The 18,165-nt window shown below is 46.7% G+C and overlaps 1 protein-coding gene across 3 annotated transcripts; it reads right to left on the minus strand.

The window, feature by feature from the left end:
• Positions 1-667: 667 nt before the first annotated feature.
• LOC133416314 (flotillin-2a) lies at positions 668-17,881 on the minus strand. Of its 3 annotated transcripts, none has more exons than XM_061703148.1 (11): positions 17,669-17,881; positions 13,359-13,440; positions 10,762-10,852; positions 6,108-6,231; positions 5,697-5,815; positions 5,361-5,474; positions 5,171-5,290; positions 4,523-4,737; positions 4,147-4,330; positions 3,458-3,607; positions 668-2,901 (listed from the first exon to the last, which is right to left on the minus strand). In XM_061703148.1, exons 1-11 carry the CDS (start codon positions 17,715-17,717, stop codon positions 2,860-2,862), a joined length of 1,290 nt encoding a protein of 429 aa, XP_061559132.1. In that variant the 5' UTR covers positions 17,718-17,881; the 3' UTR covers positions 668-2,859. The 3 variants fall into 3 exon arrangements, with proteins under 3 accessions (XP_061559132.1, XP_061559130.1, XP_061559131.1); XM_061703146.1 differs by lacking the exon at positions 10,762-10,852 and adding an exon at positions 10,226-10,316 and having other exon boundaries at positions 17,669-17,880; XM_061703147.1 differs by lacking the exons at positions 10,762-10,852; positions 13,359-13,440.
• Between the last annotated feature and the right edge of the window lie 284 nt (positions 17,882-18,165).

Genomic DNA, 18,165 nt, shown 5'->3' on the forward strand with positions numbered 1-18,165 from the left:
TTACCAAACCCTTCTTCTAGTTACTTGAACGACTTCTGATTGCAAAAGTAGTTATTGTTGTGTAATGGCGATAGGACTACGTGGTGATTAAAACATTGATACGGTACTGCTGTTGTAACGGCCCCCCGAGGGAAATCAGTACTACAATCTGGCCCGAGACACAAATGAGTTTTGACACCCCTGTTCAAATACAATTAATGTCCCAATTCTCAGCCATATTCTGAACATGCTTTATTACATATTGTGTTCTGCTTTCTGGTACACACACAGTGTTTTATATGGTTTTTTTTTTTAATCATGAAACAGTTTTTCTTGCTTGTGAAAATAATATCAGGCTGCACGTCGGACTTGTGGTTAGCGCGTCTGCTTCCTTGGGTTTCAAATCTCACGCCTTCCCATGTGGAGTTTGCATTTTATTATGGGTACTCTTGGCTTCTTCCCACATTCCAAAAAATAAGCATTAATTGAAGACCAAATTGGCCATAGGTGTGAATGGTTGGTTTGTCTATGTGTGATCTGCACATGGCTGGCAACCAGTCCAGGGTGTACCCCGTCTCTTTCCTCCGACGTCAGCTGGGAAGTGCTCCAGCACACCCACAACCCTGAAGGAGAAGCAGAACGTGGGCAGATGCAATATTCCTTCACAAGTACACAAAAGGCTTCAGGGTTGTGGTATATATATCGATATATATATATATTTTTTTTATTAGAGGATGGCACACGACAAGAGTAACATGAACACGTGCTTCAAATGCCATGCTGGATCAGTTTGTCAAAACATCAGATGGGAGAAGCGTAAATTGAAATATTGGTAAGAACAGAGATGTTTTGTCTTCGATGACATAAAAATGAAAGATGATTTTAAGGCATGGGTCCAAAGTTTGGTCTTCATCCACGTGGTCTCCAAAATGATACTTGGAGTAACACAGCTGCAATAGTTTGGCACCAAATATACCAGCCAAAAGTAATGAAATACAAACAGGTGCTGATATGAACAACAACACAAAAAAAGCAACATTTTAGTCGAAATCCTGCAGCTACACAGTTCTGTGTTCCCATGTATGTCGTTACCACCGAATGTTATAAAATACACGAATAAATCCGACGGGGATGCATGTACAACGTTCACATCGACAGGTTACAATGAACAACGCGTAGCGTAGAATGCGGAAATGAACAGCAGCTCGACACGCGTGTGTATGATTGAAATAGGCACAGCGCAGTCATGAGCTCTTCTTTGACAAAGGCACTGTGTACAAAACGTGTTACAAACAATACACCCCACTTCTAAGCTAACAGCCAGCTTGATAAAATATGTGCGACCAAGGTCGGTTACAATGACAGCACCTCTTTCGTCACATACAGCGAACCCCTTGCATATTCGCAGTTTGGCATTCACAAACTTGCCCTTTTGGAGAATTGTTATTCTTTATTTATTTATTTTGATTTTGAGCCTAACCATTATTTACTGGAAAGACTCACCTATTTGCTGTGTTTACACTCCACCTGGTGGCATCTTTTGTGCCAAGGAAACAATTTGAAGTGAGTTGAGGAGCTTTATTTAGACAAAATGAGTCTTCAGTCAACATCTCGTGGCATCTGTAGGCAATTCAAAAGTCAATTACTCTTTGCCATTTGAGGTCGGCCTCGATCGTTATCCCCCGTGAATTGACGGGGTTCACTGTATTTTGATTTGAACACACAACATCAGGGGGTTCACCATTTGGGTGACATATACAAGTGAACGGTTCCATTTCATTTTCGTTTCAAAAATAACAGAACACCAAGGTGCCGACAGGACTGATGGAGTCATTTTGACTTCCCTTTACAGTAAAATAGTGTGTGTCACAGGTTTGTCAAGAGGAGGTTACACATGCAGCACTTGTTAGTTAGTGTTAGTAAAAGGTTTGTTTTTCATGACAACAAACTAAGCACTATTTTCATTTTCATCAGTTAAAAAAAACAGAACACAGCGGTACTGTGTAAACATTCCTGTGATAATAAAGTCCAAAAAAATGTGTTTACTCGCATTTATTTTGCACAGGAGAATTTGTAGAGGGAGGGGGGAGGGGGGCAGGGACAACATTTTGAGTCGGGGGAACGGCCCTGAGCATCTACCACATGCTATGTGACGAACTACGCGAGCGATGCGTGAGCCTGGCGTGTGTCCAGGCCTCACTTAAGGCGACCCTTCCTGAACATGGCTTGGTGTTAAAACAACATTTGTGTGTGTTAATAAAAAGGCAGATGTGACAAGACGGCAGGGGATCTGGATGACACAGCGAGGCTGAAGTTCTGTCCGAAAACGTTTTTGGGCACTTGAGTGGTGACGATGAGCTAATAGTGGTTCTACTCGTACAATCCTTGTACGGCAATATGCTGTTGATGCAAGCCATATTTCAGTCACGAGAGGGGGGGGGGGGGTGAAGACTGGGTGAGTGTAACAGCGGATTATCTAGTTCTCTTGGAGGTAGAGAAACAGGAAATATACGGCAGCCAATTGTAACCAGCTCAGATTCAACATTAAATGAATTTTGGACTCTTTCCAGCGCAATCAGCATTTTCTCTCTTAACCCATTTAGAATACATTTACTCTGACATTTTCCTCCTTTCAACCAACGCGTCTGCTTTTGGTTTGGCTTGCTGAATTGAATGGGACTGCAGCATAAAATCCCGGCTGACCAGGAAGTAGGTAAAACCGCAAAACTTCTCTTTTTCTCTGTTGGAAAGTAAAATCATGAAAATGGTCTCAAATCTCATTTGGTGTTTCTGGCAGTTTGCATAAGTGGGTCAGAGGCTAGAGAAAGTGTTGTCATGCTTGAGGCAGATACTGTTTATGTCCGACGGGGTTGAGATTCATCAGATGGCTGTCTGGCCGGTCATCTTCTGCAGCAGTGGGATCTGTGGGAGGAGAAAAGCTGCGGTTAGCTCACGTGAACACGTGATGACAAAGCGGGCGGGCAAGCTGAGTTTCCTCATCTGTCGCTGGGAATGACAAAGGAGGCCGTACTGCATGAGGAACTTCAGAGCCCCCTGCTGGACAACGAGGCTGCTGAAATCAACCGAGTGCTGGCATCTGATGCGTAGCGTGCGTACGTAGTGAGAACAGGCGCCAAGGAATACTTCCCTCATAGTAGCCGGCTCACTTGTCAATGCACATGTGGGGTTAGGGGTTAACCCCCACCTTAAACCCGGGGGAGGGGTTATATACACAAATATATATATATATAGACGTATACCTGTGTATATTATATACTAGAACTAGCAGACATTCCAACAGCTTCTTCCCACAATTCCATTGCAACATGCTGGCAATTTTTGGTCTTTTTGTCTTGAGCTTGTTGTCACATTTCTGCGGGGCCAATTCTATCTTACTCGTGCACTCACTGTCGTCGTCTCGCCACGCTGCACTATTTGCATGACGAGGCTGACGAGCGACAAGGCCGGTCACGCTTACCTTGGTCACGTCCACCCCGGTGAGGGCGTTGATAGAAACTGGGAGTTCGGCTAACAGACGGTTCACCTCTCCTGTCACACGGCTGCCTTCGCCGGTCAGGATCACAATCTCACTGGTCCGGGACAAGGGTGCAGCCACCTTGCTGGCGATCTAAAACAACACAATGAACATCTCTTAGCATTTACGCATTCACGTACACAGGCCAACGTGACATGAATTTTATGTTATGGTCTTTTTACTTCTTCAGAATCAATGAGAGAGTTTTGAGTCTTTGAGCATCATCTCCATGGAGAGCTGGCTACGAGGCGTGAATTACACCGCATAAGATACGTGCTATACAGTGACAAGGGAGTTGGCAACGAGTGAATGATTCCTAACACAGCCAGTGAGTTAATTACCAGTTCTAGTTGTGCGATTAATTAGTCAGACCTGCGATTGATTTTTTTTTTTTTCCAATTGAGTCACATTTTTATGTAATTCAAAAGTTTAAAAAAAAAAGAAAAAGAGGTCGGCTGTCATCAATTGAAAAGAAATAAATGTAACCTGAGACGCAGCAAGTCGATGATACGAACTTATTGACGAGTACTGTTGCATCTTTCTACTTGGAGAAGTCAAAATGTCTGACTTCACGAAGGAGTTCATGATGTCGAGCAACGATGTAAAATCCAGTCTAAATAAATACAAGTGACCTCGGGCAGCGCCTCCAGAACCAAAGCGGTCTTGGCGGCCTCGCCGTACTGCTGGTAGGCTTCGGCTTTCAGCCTCATCTTCTCGGCCTCCGCTTTGCCGACGGCTTCGATGGAGCCGGCCTCCGCTTCGCCGAGCAAGCGAATCTTCTCGGCCTCCGCCTGGGCTGTCAGCACCTTCTTGATCCTGGTGGAGGGAAATAGAAAAAAGACTTTTCGAACCGCGTGGCACCTTTTGCTTCAGCGGAGGTCTTACAGTGGTCCTACCGTGCTAAACGGCCTTTACAATATGGCACAATTGGGGCTACATATTAATCATTGCAAAACACCACAACACAGGTTCCCGACAAGCGAGAGCAGAGGGACCGATTCCACTCACTTCTGTCCCTCAGCCAGCTGCTGCATCTTGTAAGCTTCAGCCTCAGCAGGTCTCTTCACAGTGGCAATCAGCTCCTTCTCAGTTCGGTCAATCTCCTTCTCCTCAATGGTGATTTGCTTCTTCCTCTGGACCACTTCGATCTCGATCTCCTCCAGACGGATCTTCTGCTGTTCTTTGGCCGCTTGCAGCTCGTAAGCCAGCTGAGCTTCTGCTTTCTGGACAGACAGCGTGCCTTAGAACGACTTCGCCCTTTCAGTGGGTTTTACGGGGAAAAATACAGTCTTCACCTGTTATAGCGCGGTTTACCTACAGCGACCCCGGCACATTGAAGATTTTTTGCGCGAAACATATCCACTCGCCTTCTCGGGAAATCCCATTACGGCCCGGCCAGCGCGACGCTCCTGTCCACGCACTCCCTGTCACGTCAGACTTTTGACCTCACTCCTCCGCCTTATTCTCTCCGTGACGTGCGTGGATTTATTATGGCTGACAATAAGGCGCTCTAAAGCGGCCACGCGAACCCAAAGCCCCAGTCCACACGCTGGCAGTCAAATCGGACTTTTTGAAAAGCAAAATAGAAGTCTGCAATGTATCCTCCGCAATAAACAGGGCTTTACTGTTTTCAGTCCAATCGACACAGATGAATACCTTTGTGTTGACTTCCTGGTTGAAGGCAGCTCTCTGCATTTCCAGCTCCCGCTTGGAATCGGCCATTTTCGTGTCTGCCAGGAACTTAACATCCATCATTTCTTTCTTACACTCAGCTTCCTGTAAAAAAAATTAAATAAAATGGAGATGCGAGCTCTTAGAAATCAGCTCCGGGACGATGCCCTCTTACTCTGATGCCGGCGTCTCTCTCCGCCTCCGCCACGCCAATGTCAGCATCCCTCTGCACTGCAGCCGTCTGTGTTTTGCCCAGTGAGCTTAAGTACTCCACTTTGTCATACACGTCCTGACCAAAAGAAAAACAAATAGAAGCAGTTTGTTCATACATGCGTAGAAAGGTATTGTAACGGCGCATATAATGCGCTTTAAATTGCAACCTTTGGCGTGAACCACCCCTGCCGTAAGTCTCAACGGGATTATCGAGGAAGCTAAGCTGTTACCTCGGCCTTTGCGAATTCAATTATTAAATGAATGAAAAGATCAAGAAGAAATCTTTCTGGCCTCGCACCTTGATCGTGAAACTGAGGATCTCGATGCCCATGCGGCCGACGTCGGGTGCCGCCACTTCTCGGACCAGAGAGGCAAACTTGTCCCTGTCTTGGTAAATCTGCTCCACCGTTAAGGTACCTGTAACGTCAACGCAGGCGTCGGTGTTTTTTTGTTCAAAGTCTTGCTTTAATAGTCATTGACAATATGTAACGGCACGTGATCAACAGCTCAAATGGCTTCAATCTTTACTGTTCACCTCACTTGCTGGTGAGCAGACTGACCAGGCTTTATGTGGGCAACAAACTGCTTCGCACGTTTAACAGTCGGGAGACCTTGCGGGACGTAAATCTGCTCCCTCATTTGACCCCAACAACCCTAATCCAAATATCTGAGTCAATATTGGACGTTTCCCCTTCAAGCAGATACCTACCGAGGATAGCGCGCAGGTGACCTTCGAGGGTCTGCAGGATGACGCTCTTGATCTCAATGACCGACTTCCCGAGGAACTGCTCGCAGGCGTAACCGAGCAGTTCATTTTCTGTCATCACCTTTACCTGCCGTCGGTGTGGACAAACATCGTCAGCCGAGCATACACGGAACAATGAATGACCACAAAATGTTCTTAGTACACGAGTTACAAAAGGTTACAAAAAAAAAATACTTTTGCTCCCAAAAATGATTGTGGTTCTAAATGGTTCTTGTTGTTGTTGGTTGTTTTTCTACAAATGACGACATGTATCCAGAAACAGCCACAGACAACAGCGACTGCTGGCTTTACTAATTGCATACGAGACTAACTCACCAAGGAACGAGGCCATGACCACACGTACAAAGAGCGTTCCAAGAAGACATTTTGCGCAAACAGAAGTTGCATTGAAGAAACGGGAGACTTTCCAAAAATGTGCTCTCAGTATTGCTTTTGCGTACAGCATCTCGGCTTGTGTTCTTTTGTTTAGCATGACCTCAAGCTAGCTTACGTTATATTTAACAATTGAACATATCGAATAATGTTGTTGCCTTGCATGCGTCCGTTTCATTTCACGCAATGACAGGTGCGAGTGTGCCTTTACGCACACAGCCAATTAGAAACGCTTTCATTTATGTTGTCTGCATGTAGACCAGCGCTGATTCTAAACTGATTCTGATTGGTCTATGAGAGGTGGCATCGGAATGTGCGCGACCAAGTCATCTGATGTTGCTTTTCGGGCTTCCGATTGGCCCAAACGTGCTCGAGAGCCAACTAACGTGTTTTCATGTAGCAGCAGATGTTTCAAGCCCCGTTGAGAGTGGATGCAGATCATTTGCAGTCCGCGGCGAGGAAAATACACGTGGTGCTCAAATCCGCGTACGTGTGGACATAGCCTTAGTCGACCTGGCGGACCTCGATAGGCAGATAAGTTGAATCATATTCCTTATATTTATGGGCAAGACTTATCGTACGATTCTTGTACGTATTGGTTTCTGTCGTATCATGCTCATGACCCATGCACGCGAAATTAAGGAAGGAATGGGGACATCGGTGACAGTTAAGAGCTCACTTTAATGGCAAAAAAACAGGAAGGGGAAAAAACAAGCTGGGGGTGACGCTGTACTCCGCTGGGGCTGTCAAAAGAGACAGAAAAGTGAGCTGGGTCCTTAGGCAAGTGGTCACACCGTTGGTTTGGGTAACATGCGCTCATACCAGGATTGAAGGACACACAAATGTAAGTAAGGGGTGCTCATTGTCATTCCACGGCAAAACCGAGAAAGGGTGCAAGCTGGACAACCGCACGGCGGGCCAGCTCAAAAGACTCAGCGGGAGGCGCTGTGCCGTGGCTCGACCTCAAATAAACCAGCGTGGCAAAAAGTGAGTCGAACCCACAACTGCAGACCTCTGACCTCCCCACACCCCTTTTATCAGGCTTCCTCCTGAACAGGAAAAGCTCATCCAAATCATGTCTGCACTTTTCCGGAAATGTATTTTTCCATGTCATGATGTCAGATCAAATATAAAGAGTTCTACTTTGTAGTTAGACTACAAATGTATCAGAAGTTGGAAGAGGAAGACCGAAACAATAATCTGTGGTTCCCTTTGGATGACTTCCCGCGAAGCATGTTTGCCATTCAAGGTCACGTCGCTCCCGTTGGCCGCCGTGAGCCGCAACAATGGCTTTGGACCAATAATGCGGCGGCTGAGTACATTGTGCAGTGAAAGAAGTGTGAGAGAGCGAGGGGTCGTTCCAGGCAGTGGGCCCGTTGTCAGCACGCATGCAGGAAAATACACGCAGTACAGGACTGATAATGGCGCATCTCTTTTCAAACACACACAAGGCATGCGCACAAAATTAGGAACATGAACAACAGCCAAATCGAGAACTGAAATACTCGAGGCCATGGTAGGGTGCTCTGAACGTACCCCGAAACCGATTTTGACTTTAAGAATACGTCTGGGACTTAACAGCGTGCAATATATTGGGTCAAGATGGATTTACAGTGGTGTGAAAAAGTGGTTGCCCCCTTCCAGATTTCTTTTTTTTTTGTTTTTTTTTGCATGTCACACTTATTAAATGTTTTCCATCATCAAACAAATTTAAATATTAGTCAAAGACAACACAAGTGAACACAAAATGCAGTTCTTAAATGTGTTTTATGAAATGGAGAAAAACATATGCGAACCTTCATGACCCTGTGTGAATAAATGATTGCCTCCCTGGTTCTCTAGCCACACCCAGGAATGATACTGCCACACCTGATCAAAATAAAGTGTGGAAAAGGTTATAAAGCCATTTGTAAACCTTTGGGACTCCAGCAAACCACAGTGTGAGCCATTAGCGACAAATGGCGAAAACACAGAACAGCGGTGAACCTTCCCAGGCGTGGCCAGCCGACCAAAATTACCTCAAGAGCGCAGCGACGACTCATCCAAGAGGTCGAAGAAGACGCCACAACAGCATCCAAAGAACCGGAGGCCTCACTTGCCTCAGTTAAGGTCAGTGTTCATGACTCCACCAGAAGAAAGAAACTGGGCAAACATGGCCTGAATGGCAGAGAAGAACATTCAGGCTCGTCTCAATTTTGCCAGAAGACATCTTGAAGACTTTTGGGAAAATTCTCCCACGGTCTGGGAGTTGAACTTTTTGGGAGGCGTGTGTCCCATTGAATCTGGCATTAAAGTAACACAGCGGTTCAGAAAAAGAACATCATACCACCAGTGAAATATGGTGGTGGTCGTGGAATGGGCCTGGGGCTGTTTTGCTACTTCAGGACCCGGAAGACTTGCTGGGATAAACGGAACCGTGACTTCTAGTGTCTACCAAAAAAATCCTGCAGGAGAATGTCCAACCATCTGTTGGTGACTTCAAGCTGAAACAAACTTGGGTTCTGCAGCAGGACAATGATCCAAAAGATACCAGCAAGCAAGCCCACCTCTGAATGGCTGAAGAAAAACAAAATAAAGACTTTGGAGTGGCCTCGTCCAAGCCCCGACCTGAATTGGATCCTACGGAGATGCCGCGGTACGACATAAAACGCCGGTTCGTGCCCGAAAACCCTCCGATGTGGCTGAATTAGAACAATTCTGCAAAGCGGGCCAAAATTCCTCCACAGCGCTGTAAGAGACTCATTGCAAGTTCTCGCAAACGCTTGTGTGGCCCAACCGGTTATTAGGTTGAGGGGGCAATCGCTTTTTCACACAGGGCCACGTAGGTTTGGCTTTTTTTCCTCCCCGAATAATGACAACCATTCAAAAACTGCATTGTGTGTTTTTGACTGACTAACATTTACATTTGTTTGATGATGGGAAACATTTAGGCGTGACAAACTTGGGGGGGGGGGGCAAACCCTTTTCCACACCACCGTCCACTTTTGCTTTTTGCAATGGACAGGAGCCCGTCAGCAACGAGTCTGATTCAAAGGACGCATAACTGCCACTTTCCTCTTGCACAGTAGACCTTTGAAATGATATCCTGCCTGACTTGTTACCAACTGTTTTATGGTCTATGAATTGATGAAACGTTCTCAGATCTCTGAGAGTTATCGGAATAGGCATACGAGGATCTAACCCCCAAAAAGAATAAAAGAGCAATGAACACGGAGCGACGTGCAGGGAAGGCGCTACAGCTTGTTGCTGGCGCACTAGGACCCATTCAGACAGAGCACAACACTGAATCAGTTGAAACAAGGTTCCCCCGAACGACGCTCACGGGTGCGCAGCAGAATAAGGTTGTAATTAAAAACGTACTTTATTCCAAAAGAGTAATCCTGGCTCCCGTACTGTCGCTAATCTGAAGCGTCGACACAGTGGCGGGATCTTATTTTGCTACCGTCGGTCTGAGTGCGCAGGCTTGCCCGCATCCGCGTCATCCAATGACGAGGGCAAAACACGCAGGATTCAACATTTTGCATTTTGGAGGACAGTTCGACACATATTGAAAATGCTCGTATCGTAGCCCGAGCCCTCTGTATGAAACTACCTCGGACGCGATTACGAGGCGATGCCGGACCAAAGGACGTTTCTGCGCGGGTAAGTCTGAACTGGCATTCCCGAAAAGAAACAGTGTGGTGATTTACCTGAGCCACCCCTGTGACAGTAATAGCTACACCCTCCGCTGTCTCTACATCCTCACACTTGGGCTGCAGGGTCATAATCTCAAGCGTTATCCTGTGAAGAATGTGGAAAAAATATAAAATAAAAACAGGCATGTTTGGAGGGGAAGCAAATGAAGGGAGGGGCCAGAACACAAGGAAAATAATCAGGACAAAGTGAAACCATTCACCCAAGGACTCCAGAGCACTGACAATGGAGTATGTGATGCTCCCTCAAGCCAATTGAAATTGTTTGGAAACGCAGCCCCCTGACAATAACTCGACCGTGTGGATTCGTCCCTCGGTTTTCCCGAGCCCCGCCTTCGGAATCGCTCGGCCAGACATTTTTCAGAGCGGAAGCTTCGCGGCAAAGTTAGAGGCTGCTCGTTGCCCCCGTTCGACTGCGTGAGACAGAAGCCGCGCGGATGAGACACACAATCGGGTTGCAGCTAATTTTCCTGCATCCTCTTTTGGTCTTGAGCCGTGTTTTTTGCCGGAGGGGTCTCTTGAAAATACATTACCTGGGCCACCCCAGTCACATCCAGGGGAACACCCTCCGAGGTTTCGATATTCTCACAGCGACAGAGGATGGTCATAACCTCCAGAGACATTCTACGCAGACAGGGCGGCAGGCCGGAGTAGCACAGGCAAAACAGGAAGTTGGACAACAGCTGTTAGGAAGGTCAGTTACCAAGGTTAAGAGATAGAGGTCAAAGTCAGAACCTGAAGCCCTGCTACTCCCTGCGTCAGCCACAAACACTATCCTCCGATTTCTGAGTGCTGCTGTGTCGAGTGTTTGCAAAGAAGAAGAAGAAGCAAAAAAAAAAAACAACAACAACAACAAAAAAACGACACGACGGCTCGCTGCGGAAATTAGATGATGATACTATTGTCAAGGTCAGCAAATGTTAAAAATAAGGACAAAAATCCAGATCCGTAGATGGATGAAGTAAGCCGTTTTTGGTCTTTTTCATAAATAGGTCAATACACTTTGCAGGGAATGGAACCATAATATTAGCTGCTATGATAGCGGGGATTGTATTGAACAAAACCACAATGACGACAGCATTTTGTCATTGCAAATAGTGTTCAAAACTATTATAGACAACCGTTAAAATAAACAATTTTGTGATTTGTCTGGGAAAAACAATCATTTTGTCATTTTCTTTTACCGACGGAAACTATTTTTTTTACCCCTCGACCCAGTAATTCAATCTTGACAAATCTGTCATCCGTTGAACTTGATGGAAAACGTCCGCCTGTATCTCGTTTGAGGATAGAAGAATTGCCCGCCAGAGTTGAAGGCTGCCGGTCCTCAATATTGTTGAGGTCAGGGGACGATATCGGCCGCGTGAGTGATTTTTGTTCAGCGATATCTTTTGCAGCATGGGAGGGTGTGCCGTCTTGCATGAGAACGTAAAAACATAAAGAGAGAAATAACAAATGATGCATGTTTAATCGTTTGGAGCACAGTGGAGTATTTAGACAAGGACTAATTAGTTGAAATAAAGACGATGTTAGTAAATAATAATCATGTTTGTCTGCATTGACCTCAGGCTGATTTTTGTCCCCCCCCCCCATCATCTGATGAAACGTGGACCAGAAGTGCCCTTTTAAAAATTAAGAGGGACTTGAGCCATCCGTGTTTGTTCTCAGAGGCAGAGCGCAGCAGGATGGGACTCTGGAAGCAAACGGCACCACCATCACCACCCTCCTCCTCTCCGGGAGAGCTGGATCAATGAGTCACGGGCCCCAACATTAACACGATTGCTGCATCAGAAGCGGGAAGCCAGCGCGCCCTCCCCCAACCGGCCGCTTCGCGCCAGTCTTAAGAGCGTCGGGCTTTTAGTTGAAGTGCCGGTGACTGTGGAGGTGAGCGAGAGCTTTCCCTCTGCTGTCATCCTCCAAGAAAAAAGACTGAACACCACCAAAATATCGAGCGGTAGCTAGTGAAGGCTCGCGGAATTTAGAAGCGCATCCGTGCATCCACTTCACTTTGTTGTTGCGGTCAAGCGTCATGTTTCCAAGCAACGCTGCTGCGCGGTCGTTCATTGGAAACGCAGTCGAGCGGAGACGCGCGTGCACGAAAGCAGCTTCTCGGAGAGACGGGCAAACATTAGGACACCAATACATTCAAACCTGGTGCTCCGCAAGCAAATCAATGTTAATGCACAAGTTAGTCCAAGTCAGTTAATGGAACAGACAAAATGTTTTGAGAAGCAAGTAGATCGGTAAATGAGCTTAAACCGAGGTGGGAACGAGCGCTTCTCAAAAACTGAGCTGCGACGTCTGCAGGTCAACTTCACGGTCAAACGAGCAGTCGGCGTTCGGCGTTCCGGGTTTCGCCGCTTAACCCGGACCGCGGAATGAAGTTATAGCAGAGCGCTACTGAGGAAAGCAGGCCATTGTACAGAGTCAATAAATAAAGGATTCTTTTTCAGCCATACTTTTAACTTTGCTTAATTAGGTTTGTCTAACGCTGACAATTAGAAGACTGCCAGGCATCGTCAGGGATGATTCGATTATTAGAAGCCTAACCCTGAACTCTCGGGTAGCATCTATTAGCATCCCCAGTGCCGAACGGGGGCGTTTGCCGCCGCTTAGATCCATCTGACAGTGGCGAGCGGCCAGCAATGGTGAAACGTTGGAATAAACACACGCTGTGTGTATAAAATAGCGTTCGGCCACAATTGACTATGAACAACCTAGGCTGGGAATATATAAGCAAACGATGAGCGGATAAATGAGTCACGTATTATTTGCGCGTGGGCCGCCAGGTCAATTCAGATGGCGAGCAATCGGAAAACAACGCACCGGAGCGGCTGTCGGCCGTTGCCATGGCGGCGGCGGCGGCGAGTTAAAACAACCCCTCTACTGGGAATGTAACTTGAATGTCCTCGCCGATTGCTTTTGCGTCAAACCTCGACAATTGATGAATTCCCATTTTTGGACATGTTATCAGCCAATTGCGGCGATGAGCAGGTTGGTTTTTAGCAGTACTAATACTATAGTATGGAAGGTTACTATAATTGCAATTGCGCTAGCCCGGGGTCGCAAACGCTCCACTGGTTTTCGGTAGTAAGCGTTTCCACCGGGGCAATTCGCAAGCCGCTCTTACCTCTGGATGTCCGAGATGAGCCACCAGGCCCAAGCCCAGCCTCCCACGACATACGTTTTCTGATCCGAACCACAGCAGCCACCTTGGGAACGACACAAAAGGACGTGAACGTGAACGGCACATTGCCGTAAAATACATCACGTTCTGCATACATTCTGGTTTGCGAGCCCATCTTTCGGCATCCGTAACCTCGGCGGGCTTCGCCCGTTTGCGTAGACGTTTGTGACAATCACTTGGATGAATTTCAAATGCGCGTGGCTCAACAAGAAAGTGTTTTGTTGGTGGGAAATCCTATCATTATTATTTGTTGGCAAGTGAAACATCGTTTCATTCGGAAAATGTTTTTCAACAGTAACGCCACATTCTGTTTAGAAGGTCCCTTTTTTAAAATGATACGGATTGTATATTTGTAGGGGCCAGTTTGCTATTGTGTCAAAAAAGAAACGGTTCGATGTCTGCTTGAATTTGAACGTTGCGGCACACATTTGATGTATTTACAAGGAACTGTGGTTGCGCGATGGGGATCGGTTATGGTTAAAAAAAAAAAAAAAAAAAAAAAAAAGAAAAGAAACGTTTGGGTGTTTTTTTTAACTCAAAGACAAACCTAATCCTTATGATTCCTGAGGGAATGACAGCTGACGAAAGAATTGCAGGTGCATCAAGTCAGATTCCATGAGAAACGTGAAAGATGACGCATCCTAATTCAAAGAAAGAATGAGTTTACTATAGCAACGCTGGTATCACGCAGGCACGTCTGGTTCGTCTCCAGTGCGAGTGCTCAGGGCGCCATTCCCAGCTGTCACATGCTAACTGTCGGAAAGACAAGGGGGGGAGGGGCTGGACCAGACTTGCTGACACACATGCGTACACGCGCAAGCCAAACACAACCAATGAGTGGTTTTCGAACATTTCCTGCAACGAGGTTCGAATGCAAACGTTCACAGTCGACTTTTCTGAACACAACAAACTGGCTGTATAGTGCGCACAGAACGTAACGGGCGATATCGGAAATGAGTTACCGCACGAAAGGTGCAACGCATTGCAGGGGAAACTTCCCGAGACCTTTTCAGCCAGCATCACAAGATTCGCTTTGTCCGCGAGTTTTGCTTTTTCCTTGAACTTCGTCCACTTTTTCGAAACAAGGATGTCGGTGTGAGAATAAGAACGCGCTGACAGAAATCAAATATCCAACCTCACTGCGTGACCAAAGCAGAATCATTTCAAGCATTGCAAGCTCGTCGGCGATGACTCCAGTCGCCGTGCGGATGGATGACTCGTTAATAGAACTGACATTTGTACTCAGTTTTTGGCACCGTTAAGGTTTGAACTTTTTTTTTTGGGGGGGGGGGGGGGGGGAGTTTATACAAATACTTGTTGTTCTTCTCCCGTTGGGATGGTACAACTCATTTCATCTGACTTTTGGATTTGTGCACGCGAGTCAAGCAGTTTGCGCTGTTTGACAAGAAGGAGCGCAGAGTCAAGCTGTCGCGGGTTACGTTCACCTTACGCACGAGTCGGCTGCCGAGCTCGTCCCTTGTCGACTCTTACGCGTTTGTTTACGTGACTGTTCGATTTGATTTACAGCGGTGACATGTGATGCATATCAGAGAAACGGTTGAGACCGTTTCAAGCACGTTGTTGTGTTGATTTTACATTTTAGAATGGTGAACATCTGCTTATACATTGTGTGATAATGTTAAAATGACACTTTGAATACTGCTCCATAAAGTGTTTCTTATGGAGGGAGACAGTCTGGACCCGGGGACAAATTATGCGAACTAAACTTCTCCCTTGGAATGGATGTCCTTTCATTGCGTCGGCTTCTTTGAGCCAACGAGTTGTTCATTACCCACGAGGGAAAACAAGACACAGCCATTCTTGTTTTTCAGCAGATGTAACAAGTGGTGAAGTATCTCTTGCGCAAGCAGAACTATGAAAGTTTTTGAGCACATGATCTTATTCCCGTGGTATTGGTATAACCGAAGGATGTGGGTGGCACGTGCTTTAATGGTTCAAATAAACTGTCAATGGCACTCAAGAGTGAGAACCTTTAGAGATGCACCGAGTTGCACACTATTTGTGTCTTTCCGGCACTGGCGTAACTGACATTCCTGACGGCATTCAGAGGTTTGATTCAGTCCCGGGGATTCGCTCGATGCGGTTATCAAATGCGGTTGAGAGAGGAAACCGGTCGCAGGAGTGCACAAAAACACACAGCCAAATCCCAAGTATAAAGTTATGTAACAAACAGGGTCCTTCAAATAAAGCCGTGTACAAAAAGGTTTTCCAAACCGAGGCAAATGTCCCAAATTCCCTAAGGTTGAGGGGGGTCAATAGAGACTGCGGCAACACACGACTAAAGCCGCCGCCGCCGACGACGATAAAAGGGAAAGGTACGCCAAATTAGTTTTCTGCATTCAACCCACGGAGGAGTCGCGCGGAATCCAGATCTTGTCAGTAAAGTACCAAGGTCGAGGCACGGACTGGATGTGTTTGCTTGTAGGAAACCGGAACGTCTGCAGAACGCCCACGCAGAAAGGCCTTATGTCGGGCGTCGCGAGCCCCAACGCTAGCATTTGACCGCTGCCTTGCTGCGGTGTTTGACTTTGCATTTATTGCAAAAAGAAGGATGGGCTTCAACAAGGTGACTACCCACCAGGACCTACGCGAAGTGGGCAGTCTCAACGTGGCTGCATAAAGTAGAAACCAAAGATCACCGTGGCTGAACTCCAGAGAGTCAACCATCACGGCGGCCCCTCCGCCAGTCGGGGCTTTACGGCAGAGCGGCCCGCCGCAAGCCTCTCCTCGCTGTCTTTGTATGTATGGATGACTAGTTTATGTCAATAGCACCTTTGGAAATATATTTAGTGAGAAAAACGGCGACGTGTTAAATACTTATTTCGGCCGCTGTAACATCCTGCTTGATAGAAGTCAGCTTTTAGATCTAAACCAGACAGGGAGAGTTAATGAGATCAAGAAGACAGATGAGGCTGACGTGTGGAACGTTGGCTTATGTTATTCAGAAAAAGGATTTGCGCAGTTTATTTTCTCAACAAAACCAAATTGTTGCGGCCTACCTCAAATTTGATCACTTGGAAAAAAGGCTCCATTTAGGAGAACGATCCCATGCAATCTTCGCCTTTTGACACTGTTGTTGCCTGAGGACGAGTTCTACGGAGTTGGAAAGCGACACCCCCCCCCCCCCCTCCGACATACGCAACGGCTAAAGTTGGCTCGTCGGCTTAAAGACCTGAAAAAAAAATTTGGGCTGCTGCGCTGGAAACAATCAGGAAAGTTCCATTCAAATGCAACAATCTATAATAAGGTCAGTTTTGTTTCTTTACTTTTTCTCATTCAAACACAATGCATCCTTTTGTTTTTCTCACGACTGCCATTACGTGCCGGGGAAGTGGGATGGGGTCATTTCTTTATTCTGCTCAACTGCCATATTGAATAGCAATGTTTTGTTTACTCCATACAACTAATAAACAAATGTTTTTGGTTTTTTTTTTTTTTTTTTTTTTTTTTTTTTAAAAGAGAGAGAACAACGTCCCCATCTTCAACTCCAATCCATTATTTATTTGGTACACACTTGTTCATTCGTGTGAGAAATGACTATCTCGATCTTTTCCGAGGAAATGTTCATTTATAGGCCAAACAGTGGTGATCGTTTCCCAATTGCGCGTGAGAGGCTCCGCCCACTCGCGGTCGCTCCGCCTACTTTGCTCGTTCGATCGCGGGTTAGCGTAACTCCCCCCGGCGCCTCGCGAAGATCCGTAAAAATGGACTCGGCGGGCCTCCGGGCCAATGATTCGATCGGTTCCCGACACCAGGGAGCAGCCACCGCGGCCTGAGCCCAACTCCGCGCCGTGTTCTTCTTTAGCATTCGAACAAGAAACATTTCTTCGTGGTGTCGCATCTTTTCCCAGAAAACAGGAAATCCTGGCGTCCGTCATCGCGCTTGAGCAGCAATCGGCTCAAAACGCGCGAGGTCTTTGATATCGGATCACGTTTAAAGAGAACAAACGTTTGTTTGTGTATGATGACACGTACAAGCTGCTTTGGTCGCAAAACGGGACTTTATGTAAGCGCTCGGAGCGGGAATGTGTTCGTTTCTACGTCAAAGAGTCACCCTCGGCTCCATAAATGTGGGCTCGTGTGGATTAGCGACATGTTTTTGTTTGGGCCCAAATACAGACGAAGGCTCCCCGAGGCCCGCCTCCGCCTCCGCCTCCGCCTCCGAGCAGGCGAAGGCCGCGGAGCGTTGAGAAACACGCTCGGCACATCCTAACGCCACTTTTTGCCCTTACCTGAAACCACGAGGGCCTCGTTCGGTCCGACGGTGTGACAGTTTCCCATTTTCAACAAATGATAATCAATACGTGGCACAAACTGCGCTCTGTGTGCGACACGGTTTCCCCCTTTTCCCCGCTCGTCCTCGCAATTATTTCATCACAACATCCGTTCAACTGCTCCCAGTCACACCCACACGCGCATCGATTGCCAATGCTAATCAGGGAGGCCGATCAGAACGTCCGCTTAAAACCTTCAAAACAAAAGACAGCGACGTCAGTGCAGCGGGCTTGAATCGGGGGCGTGGTTCGGAGCTTTTATTTTATTCACAGCACCTTTTCTTGTTTTACGGAAACTTGATGACTGGTCTTAATTTGCCGGATGTCTCTCCCTTGTTTTCTTTTATTATCGGCTGTATTTACAGGTCTTTTATTTAATGAAATGAATAACAAACAATACAGTAACGTTGCAGCAGGTTGCGGATATCTCTGCCGAGCTCTCCAACAGAGGATAT

The sequence above is a fragment of the Phycodurus eques genome, chromosome 17 (assembly GCF_024500275.1).
Source record: "Phycodurus eques isolate BA_2022a chromosome 17, UOR_Pequ_1.1, whole genome shotgun sequence".
In the NCBI taxonomy this organism is placed as follows: Eukaryota; Metazoa; Chordata; class Actinopteri; order Syngnathiformes; family Syngnathidae; genus Phycodurus; species Phycodurus eques.